Below are 17,566 nucleotides of genomic sequence, written 5' to 3'. Positions count from 1 at the left end.
TGCATGTGACCTCATAAAACACCTTTATGAAATCCATGTGAGTTTCTTATGCAAAATGTGACATCTTGCAATACATAAAACCAAAAGCAACTGAGAAGGCAGTTAGTTTTTACAAACATAAAACCAACCAGACTCATGAGCCGACTTTGGCAACTGCAATAGTACTTTAATGTGTTTTTCCAGATTATCTCTTCCACATCTTTTGCAACTAACCACTAACAGCAGAACAAAGAATCCAGTACACAGAGATTTGCTAAATCAGGAAAATACAGCACCGTGTGATGCGGCACGCTGACAGGGAGTGCAGCCTGAGCAGCAGGCTGGTGTGTTGCTACACAGCACACTGTGGCACGGACAAGATGAATGCTGCAGCAGCAGCAGAGTAACAGGAAAGGAAAAGTGGCAGCTCACAAAAGGAAGGGTGACAGAAAAACAACACAAGTGAAGCTGCCATGAAGAGTTATTTTTAGCTGGCAATACATGGATATGTTGCCATTTGCCCTTCCAGCAGATTATGACTGTACCCTGCACGGGGCTGGCCTACACTGAGACAGTGACCAGGGACCAATGCCAGCCCCCATGGGCAGCAGTGCACACCCAGAAAAGCAGTATTTTTTTTCCCTAGCATTTACATTTTTAATGGTGTTTTACATTTTTACTGACACTAGAGATCTGAATGGAAAGATGGTTGTTTTTCTCTTCCCCATTCCTCCTTCTAGCATGCTTATACCAGCACTAGTGCCTGGCTAGCCACAAGGTAAACTGAGCTGGTCTATGCGAGAATAAACAAGCGAAAGAAACTTGCAGGGTGGTTATATGGCACATGATGACTCGCATTAGCACCAGGGGAGATGAGGAGGGTGGGAAGAAAGGCAAGATCGTCACCTTCAGCAGTAGTGACAATTTATGTACACCTTCAAATTATTTGTCGCATTTAGAAATATGCTGAGACTTTTAAAGTTTGCTAAGGCTTGCTATGGAGGCTTTAACTACATTCTCCTTTGAGCCTGATGGAAACTGGCTGGAGGCAGCCTGCCGCAGCATTGTCTAACACCTGCTACACTGCCAGCACTCATGAGTTTAAGTGACTACCTTATCAGCCACAAATGCCTGCAAAGCCATTAGCATCTGCCCCCCAAATGAATACTAGACTCCAACCGCAGGTAGACTGCAAACAGCAATGCAAGCACTGCAGTATTTATTAAATTCATCTGGAGTAGCAATCTTTCTGTCTAATTAGTAATATTTTATAGTAACATATGCAACCAAAATGCTCAAAAGCTGCCTCTCAGTAGTATCTGCTGGCATAATTGTATCTATGCTAGAGGCTTTGGGATCTACTAGCACACCTGTGTTAGGCAAAATGTATTTGCAAGTGATGAATGATGCCTGCAGAAGTACATAGTGGCAGACCAATCTTCAGCCTCCTAAAGGATTCTCTCTTCAAAATGGGACTAAACTCTGTAAGCCACTTTTAGATGAACCTGGGTGATACTTCAAAAGCAAAGCTGCAGTCTGCATTGGTATTTGTCGTGCCCCAGTACTCTCCATCTTCTTGGAATAAAAATACTACAATGTAAGTACCTTTATATAACTCAGTTGAAATTAGCTCCAATGCAGATTCCCAAAAAAGTTTCAGTGATGTAAAACTGCGTAAAGAAATATGGTTCTACTCATAACAGGTATCATTGTCTACACTATTGCTTTTTCAAAATGGCAGGTAATTATCCCTAAGTGAGAGGGAGAAAGAGGAAGAACACTTTCTGGTATTCACAGCATGTGAAAACATGCACACTGACAGTTCTGTGATGTAGTAGTTACCTTGCAAAGTCACACCCTCATTATTTCATGGTAACTCATTTGTGTAGTTACAACCAAAAATAAAAAGTGTATATGCAGGAGTTAGCATGAGATAGCTGGGATGGAATAGTTATTTTGAGCTATTTCCTCACATGGAAATAGTTCTTAACAGTGCTTCCTTACAGGGTACTCCAGGCTGTGGAGAAAAAGAGTTTTAATGGATAAACATTATTATCCCCCAAATCCTGTGATTCTGAGAAGGAAACAATGTTATGGCAAGTATCTCTTTTTCAGCAAACACTATAGAAGAGAGACGCGGAAGAAGAACAGTCAGCTCTGCAGAGGAATTTTCATGAGACAGAATAAAGGCAGAATCACTGCTGCAAAGCATTTTGAACATGACTGCACAAATTTTAGTTCTTATGTCAATAGAAAAAAATGCAGATGAAGATTAAGCAACAAACAGGATGTTTCTGTCACTGCTCCTGTTTCTCTAGTTTATGTAAAGGACATTTCCAACCACCCAGTAGTGACTAAAATATCTGAAATTAATTATGTGTTTTTTAAGTCACTTGATGTCAGTTTTTACAAAGCAGTGAGTTATCATGAATGACGGACAAATCCAAAGACTTTAAATAGAATGGGTAATGTCTGAAGCCCACAGGTTCAACAGATTAGGAGACGACATTATGCACTGTACATCGTTGTTACACTGTTCTTACCATGCAATCAATTTTTCAGTATTGGATGGCTAAATCCTTTTCACTGGTTTTTGGGTGGCTTTCTTTTTTTTTTTTTTTTGTTTTTTTTTTTGTCTGTAATCCTTAGCTGCCCAGGCAAACAAGTAAGATAGGATGTTTTACTTCCAGCTTTTGTGTTGTAAATCAATTATAGGATGGCACCTTGTAGAACAGACAGTCACAGACAGCTTTTGCCCTTTAGCCTCATACCACCTCTGTGCCTGTGGAAAAATACAGCACCTCCAGCAGTAGTCACCAAGTCCTTCGTGGGAGGTTGGAGTTGTATTATTCTGGCCAGCTACCTTGTCTCATTAAACTATTCTTTTTGCTTCAAAAAGGCCTGCCTTGGGAAACAAGTGGGCTGACAAACCAGGTCAGTGCATGCTTGCATCAAACAGAAAGAAAGCTCTTCCCCAAAACTCACCAGTTCCTGGTTTTGTGTTCAGACATCCCCAAATTTGTCCTGCACAGAGCTCTGTGGTCACCCATAGTGGTATTTACCAACATTGCTCATTAAAACCCCTTATGTAATATACTGGCTTCTATAGGTGCATGTAAGCTTCTGTTCGCACACATTGCCATCTCAGAAGGCGCTTTGTGAATACCATTCTTCTATACAAATAGCAAGATGTCTGTCTGTCTTCTGATGTAAGGAATCGAGGCACAGATACAGGAGAACAAAACCATCATCTTTTCTTTTTCATTGCAGCCTTTGTACAAGCATCTCCCAGCTCGCCTGTCTCCAAGCTTGTTTCCCCTTGGCTCACAGTCCGCAGTGCTAGTCAGTTCTCCAGGCTCACTTGTGGTGCGCTGAGACAGCAGCTTAGCCTGTCAGGGCTTCCAAGCTCCTAGCTCTGACTCCACCTATGCAGCCTACGCCTCATGCCGACACCAGTGACTGCGCGGTGAGCTTGTTCAGGCAGTGCATCCAGCTTAACTGCTGGCTTTTGGATCAAGCCCCTGAATGTATGGCCAAGTACGGGGGTGGACAGGAAAGAAGAACCACAACTGGCCCAAATTCAACATTTGTGAGCTGCCATGAAAGCACATTCTGTATGAGGATATAGCTTTTGCAAAAAAAGACAATAAATTCAGCAGGATTTCAAATTACTTATGGTGGTATTTGAAACCACGAGTCAAGCCAGGGAGTAGAAACATGGCACTTTGAATTAAACTGGCTAAAACTCCTGGTGAACTACACCTGCCATTTGAATATCCTTGTTTGAGAACTGCCATCCTGACAGATTCTTCACATCTCTTAAAACAAATATATATTAAATTTGAACTTCTTGGAGCGGGGAGGGGGGGACACAGACTTTTCTGCATGCACCACTTGTAACAGCAAGAAATGTAACTTTTTCTTACTTAAGAAGGGCTAATCCTAGAAAAAAGGCGAAACGGTTTATGTAAGGATGCGGAAGAGATTGGACATGCAGAGGAATGGTACTTTCCATACTATAGTGAGTCTACAGCTAGTCACTAAACATGTGATCATTCATGATCTCAAAAAGGGAACTGTGCAGTACATCAAAGAGTATTAAATGCAAGTAAGAAGCTCCCAGTCACACCATCACTCAGGTCTGTAAATGTACAAATTGCAAACACTGGTCCAAAGAGATGCTGTGAGATCCTCAGGTTTCTAATATGATGGTGGAGGTGTTAATTTGGATTTAAGTATGCACATCAAATATTCAAGGTAGTCATGCATTAAATAGGTAGTGTGGACACATCTACCTATTATCCTGCAAATTCTGATTATCAAGATCTGCCATAAAAACTATTTTACTTTTTGCCATCTTCAATATTCAGGCATTTCTCCTCTTAAACTTGTTCTTGTTGTTTAAGACTTTTCGGCCTAGAAATCATGCTTCCAATTTTTTAAAATGAGTATTTAGTGTCAGATTTGTAGTTTGCTGGCCTACAGTGAGAGAAGCTGCTGGTCCGTTAAGCTCTGGAAAAACATGCATATAGCAAACACTAGCTCTGTTCCTCGAGCTGGTTTTTAATCCCTTCTGCTTTTGTTGGTAGTCTAGAACAGCAATGTTCTGATAACAAGAACCCTCTATCTTCAAGCCTACATTTTAGTTGTGGGCAGTTTATCCTAACCTGATCTTGTGCCAACATTTTCCTTCAGTTTAAATTGCTCACTTTGCTCTTCAGATGTGTATATACAGAGAAAAGCTATAGCGCACTCTCTCTCTGTTTAGCCTCTAGCTATTCCCTGCTACATTTGCCTATTCCCTTGACAACAAAATTACTTCATGTCATTATTACATTTATTTTAGGCATCTATCTGCACATCAGCTTTCTTCTTCTGTGTAGTCAGACCAGAACAGTTTACAATGGTTTACTTTTAAGCTTATGACTGAGGCCGATTCTTCTTACCAGATCAGATTAAAGCTCACTCTTTGAGGACTCTAGTGGGAAGCTGTGAAGGCATATCCACATTCCTGTCAGTAGCACGGCATGGGGACTCTTTTCAGTAAGGTGGAAACAAGAAGGTGACCCTGGACTAAGTCATCAATACTCCTTCTCCTGTCCACTACAACTGTGTTACTTCTAATAATTAGCCTAAATAAGCTCTTTGCAGTTTATACCACCTCATCCTGTGACAAGGCTTTCAGCTTAATAGAAAAGTTCCCCACCCCTCATTGGTCCCCCTGTCCTAAATTAGGTGACATATAAGACTAGCAATAAATAACTTAATAATTTAAAATTTGCATAGTGGTATTTTCCTTTTCCTCACCTCTTTTTTTTTTTTTTTTTAATTTACACTGTGTAATTTTACAGCCAGCTTCAGAATCACTGGTCTCTAATTTTTTTTTATCTTGTGAGTAAAATGCATTCTAGCAGCTATACAAGAAAATGAATTCATTTGTAGCTTGAGCTACAAATACAAACCTACAGTACAAAACTACAAAACCTAAAAGCAGAACCGTCTTAATATTCTGCATGTATCTAGTACCAGCAGGGCTAAATTACATGAAATGGCTCTGAAGATTGTAAATATGTAAATGCAATACATTTTATTTTGGATGCAGAACAGAAAACAGGAAATAACACAACCGGCCAACTCAGCTGCTGTTGCTAATTTCAGAAGAGGATCTCTTACCTGGAGATTCATTAGTTAGTGTATTTCAGCAGATTTCTAAGGTAAACTGCAACAACCTTGGAGTTGAATTTCATTTTAGTGTATAATAGACTCCAATATATTCTGTTTATTATCATATCTGACTTAACGAGCAGAGCAAAATTTACATCTAAACCCTGGTCTGTATCTACAGTTTCTTTTATTTCTTAAGAGCAGGTAGTGCTGAGGTTGGAAAAGACAGCCAGAGCTTATCTGTTACTTTTCCACTCTCCCACTGGCACAGCTTGTGCCGCAGCCTCTCTCCTGGAGTTGTGTCAACTCAAGAAGGAGTGTAAAGGATACCTACAGACGTGGGAAGGCCCAAACGTCTACTCTGAAGCACTTCAGTAACATATCAATTCCAATGGTCAGATATGTATTTAACGACCAGGAGGTTTTTGGGGGTTTTTTTGTTTGTTTGTTTTGTTTTTTTAAAAATAGTACCAATGACAGTCTCCAGCATCACCGCCGCTAGCGCCAGGAGCCCGCTTCCTACGCGCCCGCAGGTCGGGCAGGAGGCCGGCAGCTCCAACCCCTTGGCCGGCTTTTCTCGCACCTCGCGGCCTGCAGAGCAGCCGACCCCCACGCAGGCCGCCAGCCAGGCCCGGCCCAGGCCCGCCGTCCCGCAGCCGTCCCCCGCCCTGCCGCCGGTACTGCTCGGACGGGCCGAGAGGCACAGGCGACGCCGCAGCTAGCAGCGCCTGTCGCCAGCTCCGCCGCTGTGACAGGCCGGCTGGTAGCGCCGCTTTCGCCGCCTGCAGGCGCCGACACCCTTCCGGGTAAGGGTAAGGCCAGGGGCAGCTCCGCGCTCTCGGGGCCGCGCCGCGCCGGGCGCCGGGCCGCGCCCCGCTGAGGTGGCGGCGGTGCCCCGCGGGCAGGGGCAGAGCCAGCGCCCCCTGGCGGCCGCGCCGCTCCCCGACGCGCCGAGTGAAAGCCTCCCCGCGCCCCGATTGGATGAGACCCCACCAGGGCTCCTCGCGCCCCGGTTGGGCGAGCCCCCGCGAAGGGGCGGGGGCGCCTCACGTGAGCGGGGACGGCGGCCGTTCCTGCCCGCCGGCGCCCCCTGGCGGCGGGTGGCGCCTCCCGCCACGCCGGCATGGAGCGGGGCAGCGGGGCGGCCGGCAGCGGGGCGGCCCCGGCCCCGGCGCCGGGCGAGGAGGGCGAGGGCTGCGCGGGCCTGTGGGAGCTGCCGGTGGAGCGCTGCGAGAGGCGGCCAGAGTGCGGGCGCTGCAGGTGACGCGCGGGACACAGCCGCAGCGGGGCCGCCGGGCCCGGCCGGCCCTCGCCCCGCCCCGGTCTTCGAGAGGCTGCGCTGAGGGGCCGGGGCGGTGCGTCCTGGTGGCGGCGGCGGGGCGGGGGGCGCAGAGCTCGGGACAGAGCTCGGGGCAGAGGGGGTTTGGTTACTTAGCAACGGGCCAGAGCGAGGGTCGGTTACTTAGCAGGGGAGAAGTCTGTGTCTTGTCCCCCCCCCGCCCCTCCCTACACGCACACACAGCGGCTCGAGCTTCGCTGAAATCTCGGGTGTTTCTGTGCGCGGCGGGCTGTGTCTCTGTGGCAGCGTACGTGCATCTCTCCTCGAGGTGTGTGCCGTACGTAGGCAGCCGAGCTGGCGGTGGGTCAGAGTTTCGGGCCACCCGTCGGCCGTTTCGCCTCAGGAAACCGCCGTCCCTGCGGCGGGCGGGGAAACGGCGTCGGCAGCGCTGGGCGGTGCAGCTGGGCAGCGGGCAGGGGGGAGGCTTGGGGGACGCTTAGCGAGGCTGGCAACGAGCGGCTGCAAAGCTTTATTTATTCACTTATTTATTAAGAAGTCTCTGGTTCTCACCGGGCGTGTAAGTTTGGCTGTACTGGGTTAGACCCCGAGCCTCTCTTTCCAGGCACAGCCCGCCTCTCTGGCAGCTGGACAAGGTGGAAAATGTTCGCCGGGGTCTGTGGGAGGGAAGGGGAGGGTGCGCTGCCCCCGCGGTCCCGTGCGGTGAAGTACCCGAGACCTCGGCACGGCTGCTCCGTCTTCGGTGCTTTGTCAAAAGACAACGAGAAACTAACCTCAATCTGACAACCTCGCAGCTGATTTTGAAATTCATTCAAGCACTGGGGAATGGAGGAGTTAATGTAACTTGATATAAACTCGGGTGTATTTTTAAAGAAAGCAGTGACTTATGATCCTACAGCAATATCTTGCAACCTAATGATATGTCTGTGTATATACATCCTTTTAATGGAGTGAGCTGGCAGCATGTCAGTTGTTCCTGAATTGAAAAGGTTGTGCAAAACCACCAAAGAAAAAAATTTCCAGTACCTATATTGATTTCATCTGTTTCTGTTGATTGGTAAAACAAGTAGAAAGGTTTGTAATTTTACTAACAGTGTAGTTGTAGTATCTTTAAAGCATCAGAGTTCAGGAGGTTATTTTTGATGAGGTTCCTATAAATAAGTCATCATAAAAAATATGTATTGTGTAAGTCATAACATTTACAAACGTTAACTGTTTAAAAAAAAAAAAAAAGTCATGGGCAATAGTTGATGCCCAAAGATGAAAACCAAGCAGATGTGTGATACTTCCCTTTTGCTGCTCCCTTTTTCTCCAGAGAGTTTTAGCTCAGAGGATTTCTTGAGCCAGATGTGGATTTTTGTTTATTTGACGTGCCCCAGTAGATGTCTTTTTTTTTTCTTCTGTGAATTTCTCCAGTTCTCCTTGACCCATATAAAGTTCTTGTATCTGCAACACCTAGCTGGCAATAAGACACCTCAGGCCTACAAACCCCGGGTGGGAAGAATTACCTTTTTGTTTATTTTGGTTGTGGCTTCTACCTTCCTCTTTTGCACATATTATTCAAGGTGTGAGCAAACCAGAGATTTATACCCTGGGTAATGTTTCTGCTTATTCTTATAAGGACCGTTCCTCATGCTATGGCTGCTTAGTTTCCTAGTAACCTTTTGGTAAGGGATTTTGTTACAAGTTGGAAAGCTGGAAAGACAAAGTTTATTTTTGAGAGCTACAGCACCCTCACCCCGTGTTTGCTAAATCTTTCAGAGATCTTAGGTAGTTTTGAAAAGCAGGATTTCCTTTTGCAAAAGCCATGACAATTCTTCTTATGGAAATCATATATTTTTGTAAGTGTTCACTAACCATATTATTAATTATATTTCTGCTTACATTGACAGTTTTATTTGTTGCAAGTTTTTTTTTTTTTGTAAAGTTGTTTCATATTTGCTGTTTCAAGTCCTGAGGTGCCAAGGAACTGCTGAATGAGTGTTAACCCACTGTCGTTCCTTATTCAGCTATTTAACTTTGAGTTCTTTTAAAATGCCTATAGGGTGCTGCTGATTATTGTTGTTTATTTTGCCAGTGTGTTTCATAATCTTTGCTCTAGTTCCTTGAATTTTGGACAGATTTTCTGATGAGTCGCCTACAAAAATGGTTTCCAGAATAGGCGTGTCTCTGTTTTCTTTCCTAGTAAAACCTGATGGAAAGTATTTACTCAGCTCCTCATCACCATATAGTATTAAAACACCAGCTTCCTAAAGAGCTCTAAATGAATTACACTTGCTGTGAGAAGTATGCATACAGTGAGGTCAGACACTGAAAGAAATGTAGGGGCAGAGAAACCAAGAAGGATAAAAAGACCACAGAGCTGCTTGCTTTTTATGAAACAAGGAAAGTGGCAATTTTTTTTAAAAGTAAAGTTGGTGGAGATTACGAGGCAAGACTGAATTGTGCACTCAGTCTGGTTTTTTTGGTGTATCCTCTCCATCCTCTTCCTCAGGAATATAAGTAAATTTTGCTTGTCATTGAGCACAGTAGTCTGCAGCATGACTTGGAGTAAAAATGAATAAGTCGGTGACTTAGGGTACATCATGGGAAAGAATATTTCAAAGCTTGATTATTACCCTGAACATTATCATGATTGTGATGGTTGGGGGCAGGTATCTTTAACTGAATCCCTCGATTCTCAGCTATAGAGTAGATTTTTACTGTAAACCACCTTAATGAATGTGATTTAGGAGTATCTGGAATCAATGTGTGTAGTGGTGATGGTCTGAATTCAGCACAAAAGCACAGAAGAAGGGGTTCTCTTTAGCATCATCTGGTTATTCCTCATGGGGACCGACTTAAGGTTTTGGCTTTTTTTTTTAATATGGCAAGACAGGTGATTGACAGCTTTCTAACAAGTACACAATCAGTCGAGATGTGAAACAGAAATGTGGGAGTAAGGTAGGTAAGTTTTCATTTTGGATAATGTGAACAATGTGAGTGTCCTGAAGGAACAGAATGTTTCTAAGTAGTATGTGTTTGAGACTTTCTATTGCCTATGGTGGTTCTGGAGAAAATGCTGGCATTTACAATAGCTTATGGTGGAGAATTTGAATGAAATAATGTAAGGAAATTTTACATTTTGATTTTTTTGTGTGTGTGTATAAGTGCTAGTTTAAAAAAAAAAAAAAAAAAGATTGTGGAAAATTATCCTACTCGTAGTTGGTGTTTGAGATGGCAAATGGCTGATGCAAATGAAGTATGTGCAGTTGACTTTATGCTGTTTTATTCTTGAGGCTACAATTTAATACCTATTCTGTTTGTCTGCCGAAACTAAAAGGTCAGTGGTGATAAACTTTGAATCACTGATGGTTACTTGACCACTTCTTAACGCTTTCTCAGCTGACTTAAATGTTCAGCTTGCTTTCAGAAGTTAAAGCCCTATGATTCTCTGATTTAAATTGGAGAGTAAGCTCAATATAGTTTCCAAGTTGCTGTTAGTGTGGAAAACAAAATTAGCAGGCCCCACAACTGAAGCCATATAGGACAACAATTTGATTTTGTGATGTGACACTCTGAGAGCAATATAACATTTTGAAATTGTGTCCTTGTGTGGGTTGGAGTTCACTCTTTTCTAGATACTTGGTGTGCTGTTAGGGAAAAAGACTTTTGGTAGTACAAAAGCAATAAATGCACAATGACTTATTACCACACATCTTGACTGTGGATCTGCAGAATTTTACTGTAGTAGGAGAACTTCTGAGGAATGTTTTTCAGGAAGAACTAAGATTTTTAACCGTGAGTATCATTTATGATCTATGGGCATTGCTAGGGCTCTTGTGGGCCATCACAAATCCCCACTGGAAACAGTCCTCTATGTTTGCAGGACTAATTTATGTTGTAAAGTTAGGGTAACAACTACTGGCGTTTTCTCAGGTTCTGCTATGATATATGCTGTTATACGATATTTGTATTTCAAGAGGGGAAAAAAAAGAGAAGGAATAACTTCAGTCCTTTAATACAAATGCTCCCTTTGCCTATATGTAAAATATTATAAATGCTATACTTAATCTGGTACTGTGTGAGTGCTATTGATAGCACTGGTAGATTGATAATGATGTGGTGGCATAGTGCTGCTTCATATTTTGAGGAAAAATATAATGTCCTTAAGTGTCCCATGTTTGTTAATAATCCTGTTAAGTCATATAAAGGCTGAATCTGAAGAAGCAATGTAGTGTTCCTTCAACACAATAAATGTATGCAGTTGCTTTATAGCACATTGGTATGGTATTTAAGTGTAAATGTGAATTTTAATGTTCAATTAACTCTCAGAGACAGTGAAATAAGCATGCATTAATTCTTTTAGCAATGCCTGCTGCAAGAAAATAGCCTTTGATTTCTCTGATGTTCTTAAAATGAACTCCAGGCATTTATTTTCACTGCTCTAATTTTATTATACTTTTTCACTCTCTGAAAGTATCGATTTCTTATCACTGCTTAAATAAACTTCTTGTGTAACTGAAACTATGTTTCCCCATGGTTCATGACTTGTAAAAGGTGACTTACTGTTCTGTAGGATATTTTTTTTAAAATTTCATGCCTTTCCTATTACATTTGCATCCAAAAAAAGGAAAAGAAATACACATAGAATCATAGAATCATAGAATTGTTAAGGTTGGAAAAGACACTTAAGATCATCGAGTCCAACCGTTAACCTTAGCACTGCCAAGTCCACCACGAAACCACGTCCTCAAGCACCACGTCTACCCATCTTCTAAATACCTCCAGGGATGGAGACTCAACCATTTCCCTGGGCAGCCTGTTCCAATGCCTGACTACCTTTTCAGTGAAGAAATTTTTCCTAATATCCAACCTAAACCTCCCCTGGCGCAGCTTGAGGCCGTTTCCTCTCGTCCTATCACTTGTTACTTGGGAGAAGAGACCGACCCCCACCTCGCTACAACCTCCTTTCAGGTAGTTGTAGAAAGCAATAAGGTCTCTCCTCAGCCTCCTCTTCTCCAGACTAAACAACCCCAGTTCCCTCAGCTGCTCCTCATAGGACTTGCTCTCTCGACCCTTCACCAGCTTCCTTGCCCTTCTTTGGACACGCTCCAGCACCTCGATGTTCTTCTTGTAATGAGGGGCCCAAAACTGAACACGGTACTCGAGGTGCAGCCTCACCAGTGCTGAGTACAGGGGGACCGTCACTTCTGTGGTCCTGCTGGCCACACTATTCCTGAGACAAGCCAGGATGCCATTGGCCCTCTTGGCCACCTGAGCACACTGCTGGCTCATGTTCAGGTGGCTGTCAACCAACACCCCCAGGTCCTTTTCTGCCAGGCAGCTCTCCAGCCACTCCTCCCCAAGCCTGTAGCGTTGCATGGGGTTGTTGTGACTGAAGTGCAGGACCTGGCACTGAGTCTTGTTGAATCTCATACAGTTCACCTCGGCCTGCCTGGTTAGGTGACATGGTTAGGTGACAGGCATCATTTGAGTGAATGTTATTATGCCACGTTTTTCAGTGGTGTATCAAAGGCAATTTTTAAAAAAAGTAATTAGAGCAATATTTTTGCTGAATTTACTCATTTTCAGTATAGTTAAATGCATAAAGTGGGTTTACAAGTGTATCTGAGAATCTACATATCAAAATTACATGGGTAAATCAGATGATTCTGCAGAGTTTAGAAGGAGCTAAATTTGTGCATCATCAGGAGACAGAAAGGAAAAGGCTGAGCAGATGAAACAAAAATGAGCTCCATTCACATGCATGCTAAATTTGGCAGCAACTAAAAGCCAGGTTGTGCCAGTAATTATTTTCCTTCATCAGGAGAGGTGGGTTCACTGTGTGACTGGAAAGACTCTTGTAGGAATTCGGGAGGGAGCTGCAGTATCTCATCACTTGGTATTAGTGTGGGTATGTATGGCACTACTGTGAAGGACACGAAGCATGATCTAGTCTATGGAGATCTCTGTTATTTGTGGCTGGTGCAGCAGTGATAACAAGATGCTAGTAATATAGGTCCTTCTCCAAATGGTGGTGAAAAGGAGCAGTATTACCATCTCATACTTTGGGGTCGTTTTTGTCCACTTTAGGCATTTGCTCCTTTGGTGTGTGAAGAGGAATACATGCTTCCTATCAGGACAGAATTGTCAGTGACCACTTTCACAGTCTGGTAGGGTTAGGGTTCTCAGCTGCATCTGTGGTATGATCACTCTGTCATGTCACTGTTGCTTATATCATGGAATCACCGAATGGGTAAGGTTGGCAGGGACTTCTTGAGATCATCTAGTCCAGATCCCTGCTAAAGCAGGGTCAGCTAGAGCAGGTTGCCCAGGACCATGTCCAGTTGGGTTTTGAATATCTCCAAGGGTGGGGACTCCACAAGCACTCTGGGAACTTTTTGCAGTATTTGACCAGTAAAAGTGTTTTCCTGTGTTCAGATGGAGTTTCATGTGTTTTACTTGTGCCCATTGCCTCTTGGCCTGATAGTGAGCTCTGCTGAGAAGAGTCTGGCTCCTTTGTCTTCATTCCCCACTTCCACTAGGGAAAGGTTGAAAGTTTAACAGCAGGTTTACTTATATGAACATATCTGACGTTACACAAATTTTGATTTAGCAGAGTGATACAGCAGGGTACTGAAATCGTAATAGAATCACAATATGGCAATTGCAATCTACAGTGGATATTGTATCACAATAGAAATGTGATTACTGGTCTCTGTATGCTAGCCATCACTACACTGCGCGTCCTAAGTTGCTGGGAAAGAATGCATGGGTTGAACCCAGCTCAAGTCCATTGCTCTCTTCAAAATTCATTTGGTGTTTGCTCAGCTTCTATACTATGCTCACCTGAGCCACTTAAATACTTTCTCTGTGCTGGCCTGGCTGGGTCAGAAAGATAATACTCTCTACTGATTATCTCAGGGGAGGCCATTTACACAAACAGTTGACTCACTCAAATGATAGAGCAGTTTATCTAAAGCAAAGGCCACCCTTCAGTCCCGTTTGTGTTGAAGTAAGTCCAGCTTCCTTTATGATAGCTGTGGTGACTTCCTACATTGTTTTCTGAGCCGTCTTTTCTTGAAACGGTTCATTTATCGGTCACACCTCTGTATGGCAGCACAGTCATGTACCCACCATTCCTCCCAGTGTATCACCTGTGAACTTGCTAGGGGAGCACTCTGTCCCAGCATCCAGATCACTAATGAAGAGGTTAAACAGTACTGGCCCCAGTGTCAATGCCTGGAGTACTCCACAAGCAACTTGCTTCCAACTGGACTTTGTCCCACTGGTCACAACCCTCTGCACCTGGCTGTTGAGCCAGTTCTCACTCCTCACTGTCGGCTTATCTAAGTGGTACTTCGTCAGCTTATCTAGGAGGGTGTTGTGGGAGGCTGAGACACTGTCAGAAGCCTTATCAAAATTGAGGTAAAAAACATCCACCGCTCTCCCCTCGTCCACCAAGCTAGTCACCTCACTGTAGAAGGCCATCAGGTTTGTCAAGCATGATTTCCACTTCATAGATCCATCTGACTACTTCCTTTCTTGTCCTTCCTGTGTTTGGAAATGGCTTCCATGAGGATTTTCTGTGCTACCTTCCCAGGGGCTGATGTGAGGTTATCTGACCTGTGGTTTCCTGGATCTTCTTGCCCTTCTTGCAGACAGGAGTGGCATTTGCTTTCTTTCAGTCTTCAGCAACCTCTCCCACTATCTAGAGATAATCAACATTGGCATCACAGTAGCATCAGCCAGCTCCCTTAGCATGCATGGATGCAACCCATCAGGCCCCGTGGACTTTTGAACATCCAGTTTGTTTAGTGCTTGCTAACCTTGTCCTCCACCAAGGGTAAGTCTTCCTTGCTCCATACTTTCCCCTCTGGTTTCAAGGGCCTGGGATTCCCAAAGGCTGGTTTTACTGGTAAAGACAGAGGCAAAGAAGGCATAGAGCACCTCAGTCTTTTCGCTGTCCTGTGTCACCATTCCCCTGCCCGATTCAGCAGCGGGCTCATGTTTTCTCTAGCTGCCTTTTTTGCTCTTTATGTACTTCTAGAAGCTTTTCTTGTTGCCCTTCACATCCCTTACCAGATTAAACTCCAGGTCAGCCTTGGCCATCCCTACATGCTTGGACAGCAGTTCTGTATTCCTTTTGGGTCACCTGTCCCTGCTTCCATCTCTTGCACATTTCTTTGTTTTTTTAAGTCTGAGTTTAGTCAGGAGCTCCTGGCTCATTGTTGTGGCTTAACCCCAGCTGGCAACTAAGCACCACAGAGCCGCTCGCTCACTCCTGCCCTGGTAAGATGGGGAGGAGAATTGGGAGGGTAGAAGTGGGAAAACTCATGGGTTGAGATAAAGACAGTTTAATAGGTAAAGCAAAAGCCGCGTACACAAGCAAAGCAAAGCAAAGGAAGGAATTCATTTGCTACTTCCCATGGGCAGGCAGGTGTTCAGCCATCCCCAGGAAAGCAGGGCTCCATCATGCCTAACGGTTACTTGGGAAGACAAATACCATCATGCCAAACGTCCCCCCCTTCCTTCTTCTTCCCCCGGTTTATATACTGTGCATGACATCACATGGTATGGAATATCCCTTTGGCCAGTCTGGGTCAGCCCCCCTGGCTGTGCTCCCTCCCAGCTTCTTGTGCACCTGGCAGAGCATGGGAAGCTGAAAAGTCCTTGACCAGTGTAAGCACTACTTAGCAAGAACCAAAACATCAGTGTGTTATTAACATTATTCTCATCCTAAATCCAAAACCCAACACTATACCAGCTACTAAGAAGAAAATTAACTCTATCCCAGCCGAAACCAGGACACTCATCCGTGCAAGCTTCCTGCCATCTCTGATGAGATTTCCTGCTTGTTGGGATGGACCTTTCCTGAGTTTGGAGTAGATGATCCTTCAATATCAGCCAACTCTCCTGGACTGCTTTTCTCTTCATGGCCACGTCCCGTGGGATTCTTCCAAGCAGATCCCTGAAGAGACTGAAGTCTGCTCTCTAGAAATGCAAGGCAATGGTCCTACTTTTTGCTCAGCTCTCTCTTCTTAGGATCCTGAACTCCACCATCTCATGGTCGTTCCAAGGCTGCCTCTCCCTTGTTCATAACTATCACATGCAACAGAGCAACTTTCCTTGTGGGTTCCTCAATCACCTGTGCCAGGAATGTGTCATCAGTGTACTCAAATCTCCTAGATTGCTTGAGCCCTGCTCTATTGTCCTTCCAGCAGATATCAGGACGGTTAAAGCTGCCCATGAGGACTGAGGCCTGTGAACGTAAGGCTTCTTACAGTTGTTTGAGGAAAGCCTCGTCTACTTCTACCTGATCAGGAGGTATAGAGCAGATATCCACAACAAAACACCTGTGTTGATCTGCCTGCTAATCTTGACGTGTATGCTCTCAGCTGTCTCCTGACCTGTCTCAAGTCTGAGCTCCAGGTATTTCAGCTGGTGTCTCACTTAAAGCGCAACTTGCCCTCCTTGCCTTCCCAGGCTGTCCTTCCTAAAAAGCCTGTATTCATCTGTCACAGCATGCCAGTCATGTAAGATACGCCACCATGTCTCCATGAGCCCAATGAGGTTGTAGCCCTGTAACTGCACACAGACTTCTCTCTCCTCCTGCCAACACTGCCAGCAGGTTGAGGGAGGTGATCCTTCCTCTCTGCTCAGCACTGGTGATGTTTGTTCCCATCCTGAGTCTAGAAGCATTTCAGAGAGGCACCTGAGCATGCTGATTCCCCAGTACAGGCTTAAGAACCTTCCCCATTAGGCTATTCTGCAGGCACCTCCTTTTTCACGTGCCTGTCATCACTTCACCTCTGGTTTTTTTGGTTGCTATATCCCTTCTGTTCCCATCACCGTGAGGCTTGTCTACCCAAGTTCCTTACTTGTTGAGGAATCACTCCCTTCCCTATAATTCCTAGTTTAAAGCTCTCCCTAACAATAGTTTGGCCAGCCTGTTGGCAAAGGTAGTTTTACCCCATTTAGTAAACACATCCCATTTCTTTCAAGTAGCTGTTGACCCTCAAAGAGGATCCCATGGTTGTAGAAACCAAAACCCTGCTGCTAACTTTCAGGGTCCATTGAGTGCTTTTGAGAGCCTTCGCCGTCACCAGCAGGACTGACAAGAACACTGCCTGTTCTGCAGACCGTCACCCCAGAGCTCTGTAGTTATGCTTGATACATCTCAGGTCATCCCAACAGTGTCATTGCTGCCTACACAGAAGAGCAGCAGAGGGTAGTAGTCAGAAGGCCAGATGAGCCTTGGTTGTTTTTCCACAATCTCCCAAATGTGAGACCCTGGCAAGCAGCAAACTTCCCTAGAAAACAGACAATGGGGGGCCTCCATCCCTTGCAGCAGGGAGTCTTCTACCACTATCACTTCCTGCTTCCTTCTAGTGGTCCTGAGTGGGTCATGGCAAGCCATCAGAGATGCTCCATTGGTTAGCACTCCCAGCTTTTCATCAGCTATGAAGACAGTGAACCTATTGTGTAACTGCAAGTCATAGGGTCGGGCAGGAGACTTCCTCCTGGTGTGAGAGGTGACCACCTTCCAGCCTTCATTGTAATAGGAGTTCTATCTTACCAGCTTCATGGGCACAGGTTTTTCGTGCCCTTCTGCTGCAGCTGAAGGTTCGGGGTCTCAGACAA

The 17,566-nt window shown here is 44.8% G+C and overlaps 1 protein-coding gene across 2 annotated transcripts in view; it reads left to right on the top strand.

Moving 5' to 3' along the window:
• Positions 1 to 6,749: 6,749 nt before the first annotated feature.
• DTWD2 (DTW motif tRNA-uridine aminocarboxypropyltransferase 2) overlaps positions 6,750 to 17,566 on the top strand; it is a 107,456-nt gene continuing 96,639 nt past the window's right edge. For both annotated transcript variants that reach the window (XM_087741798.1, XM_087741799.1), the window contains exon 1: positions 6,750 to 6,903. In XM_087741798.1, coding sequence (XP_087597924.1) covers positions 6,767 to 6,903 — 137 coding nt within the window. In that variant the 5' untranslated portion in view covers positions 6,750 to 6,766. The remainder of the gene's footprint in view (positions 6,904 to 17,566) is intronic.

The sequence above is a fragment of the Nipponia nippon genome, unplaced genomic scaffold, assembly GCF_047370975.1.
Source record: "Nipponia nippon isolate SJK-2023a ecotype South Korea unplaced genomic scaffold, ASM4737097v1 scaffold_8, whole genome shotgun sequence".
NCBI classification, from domain to species: Eukaryota; Metazoa; Chordata; class Aves; order Pelecaniformes; family Threskiornithidae; genus Nipponia; species Nipponia nippon.
The sequence above is the reverse complement of the archived record's forward strand: the minus strand, read 5'-3'. Positions and strand labels throughout refer to the sequence as shown.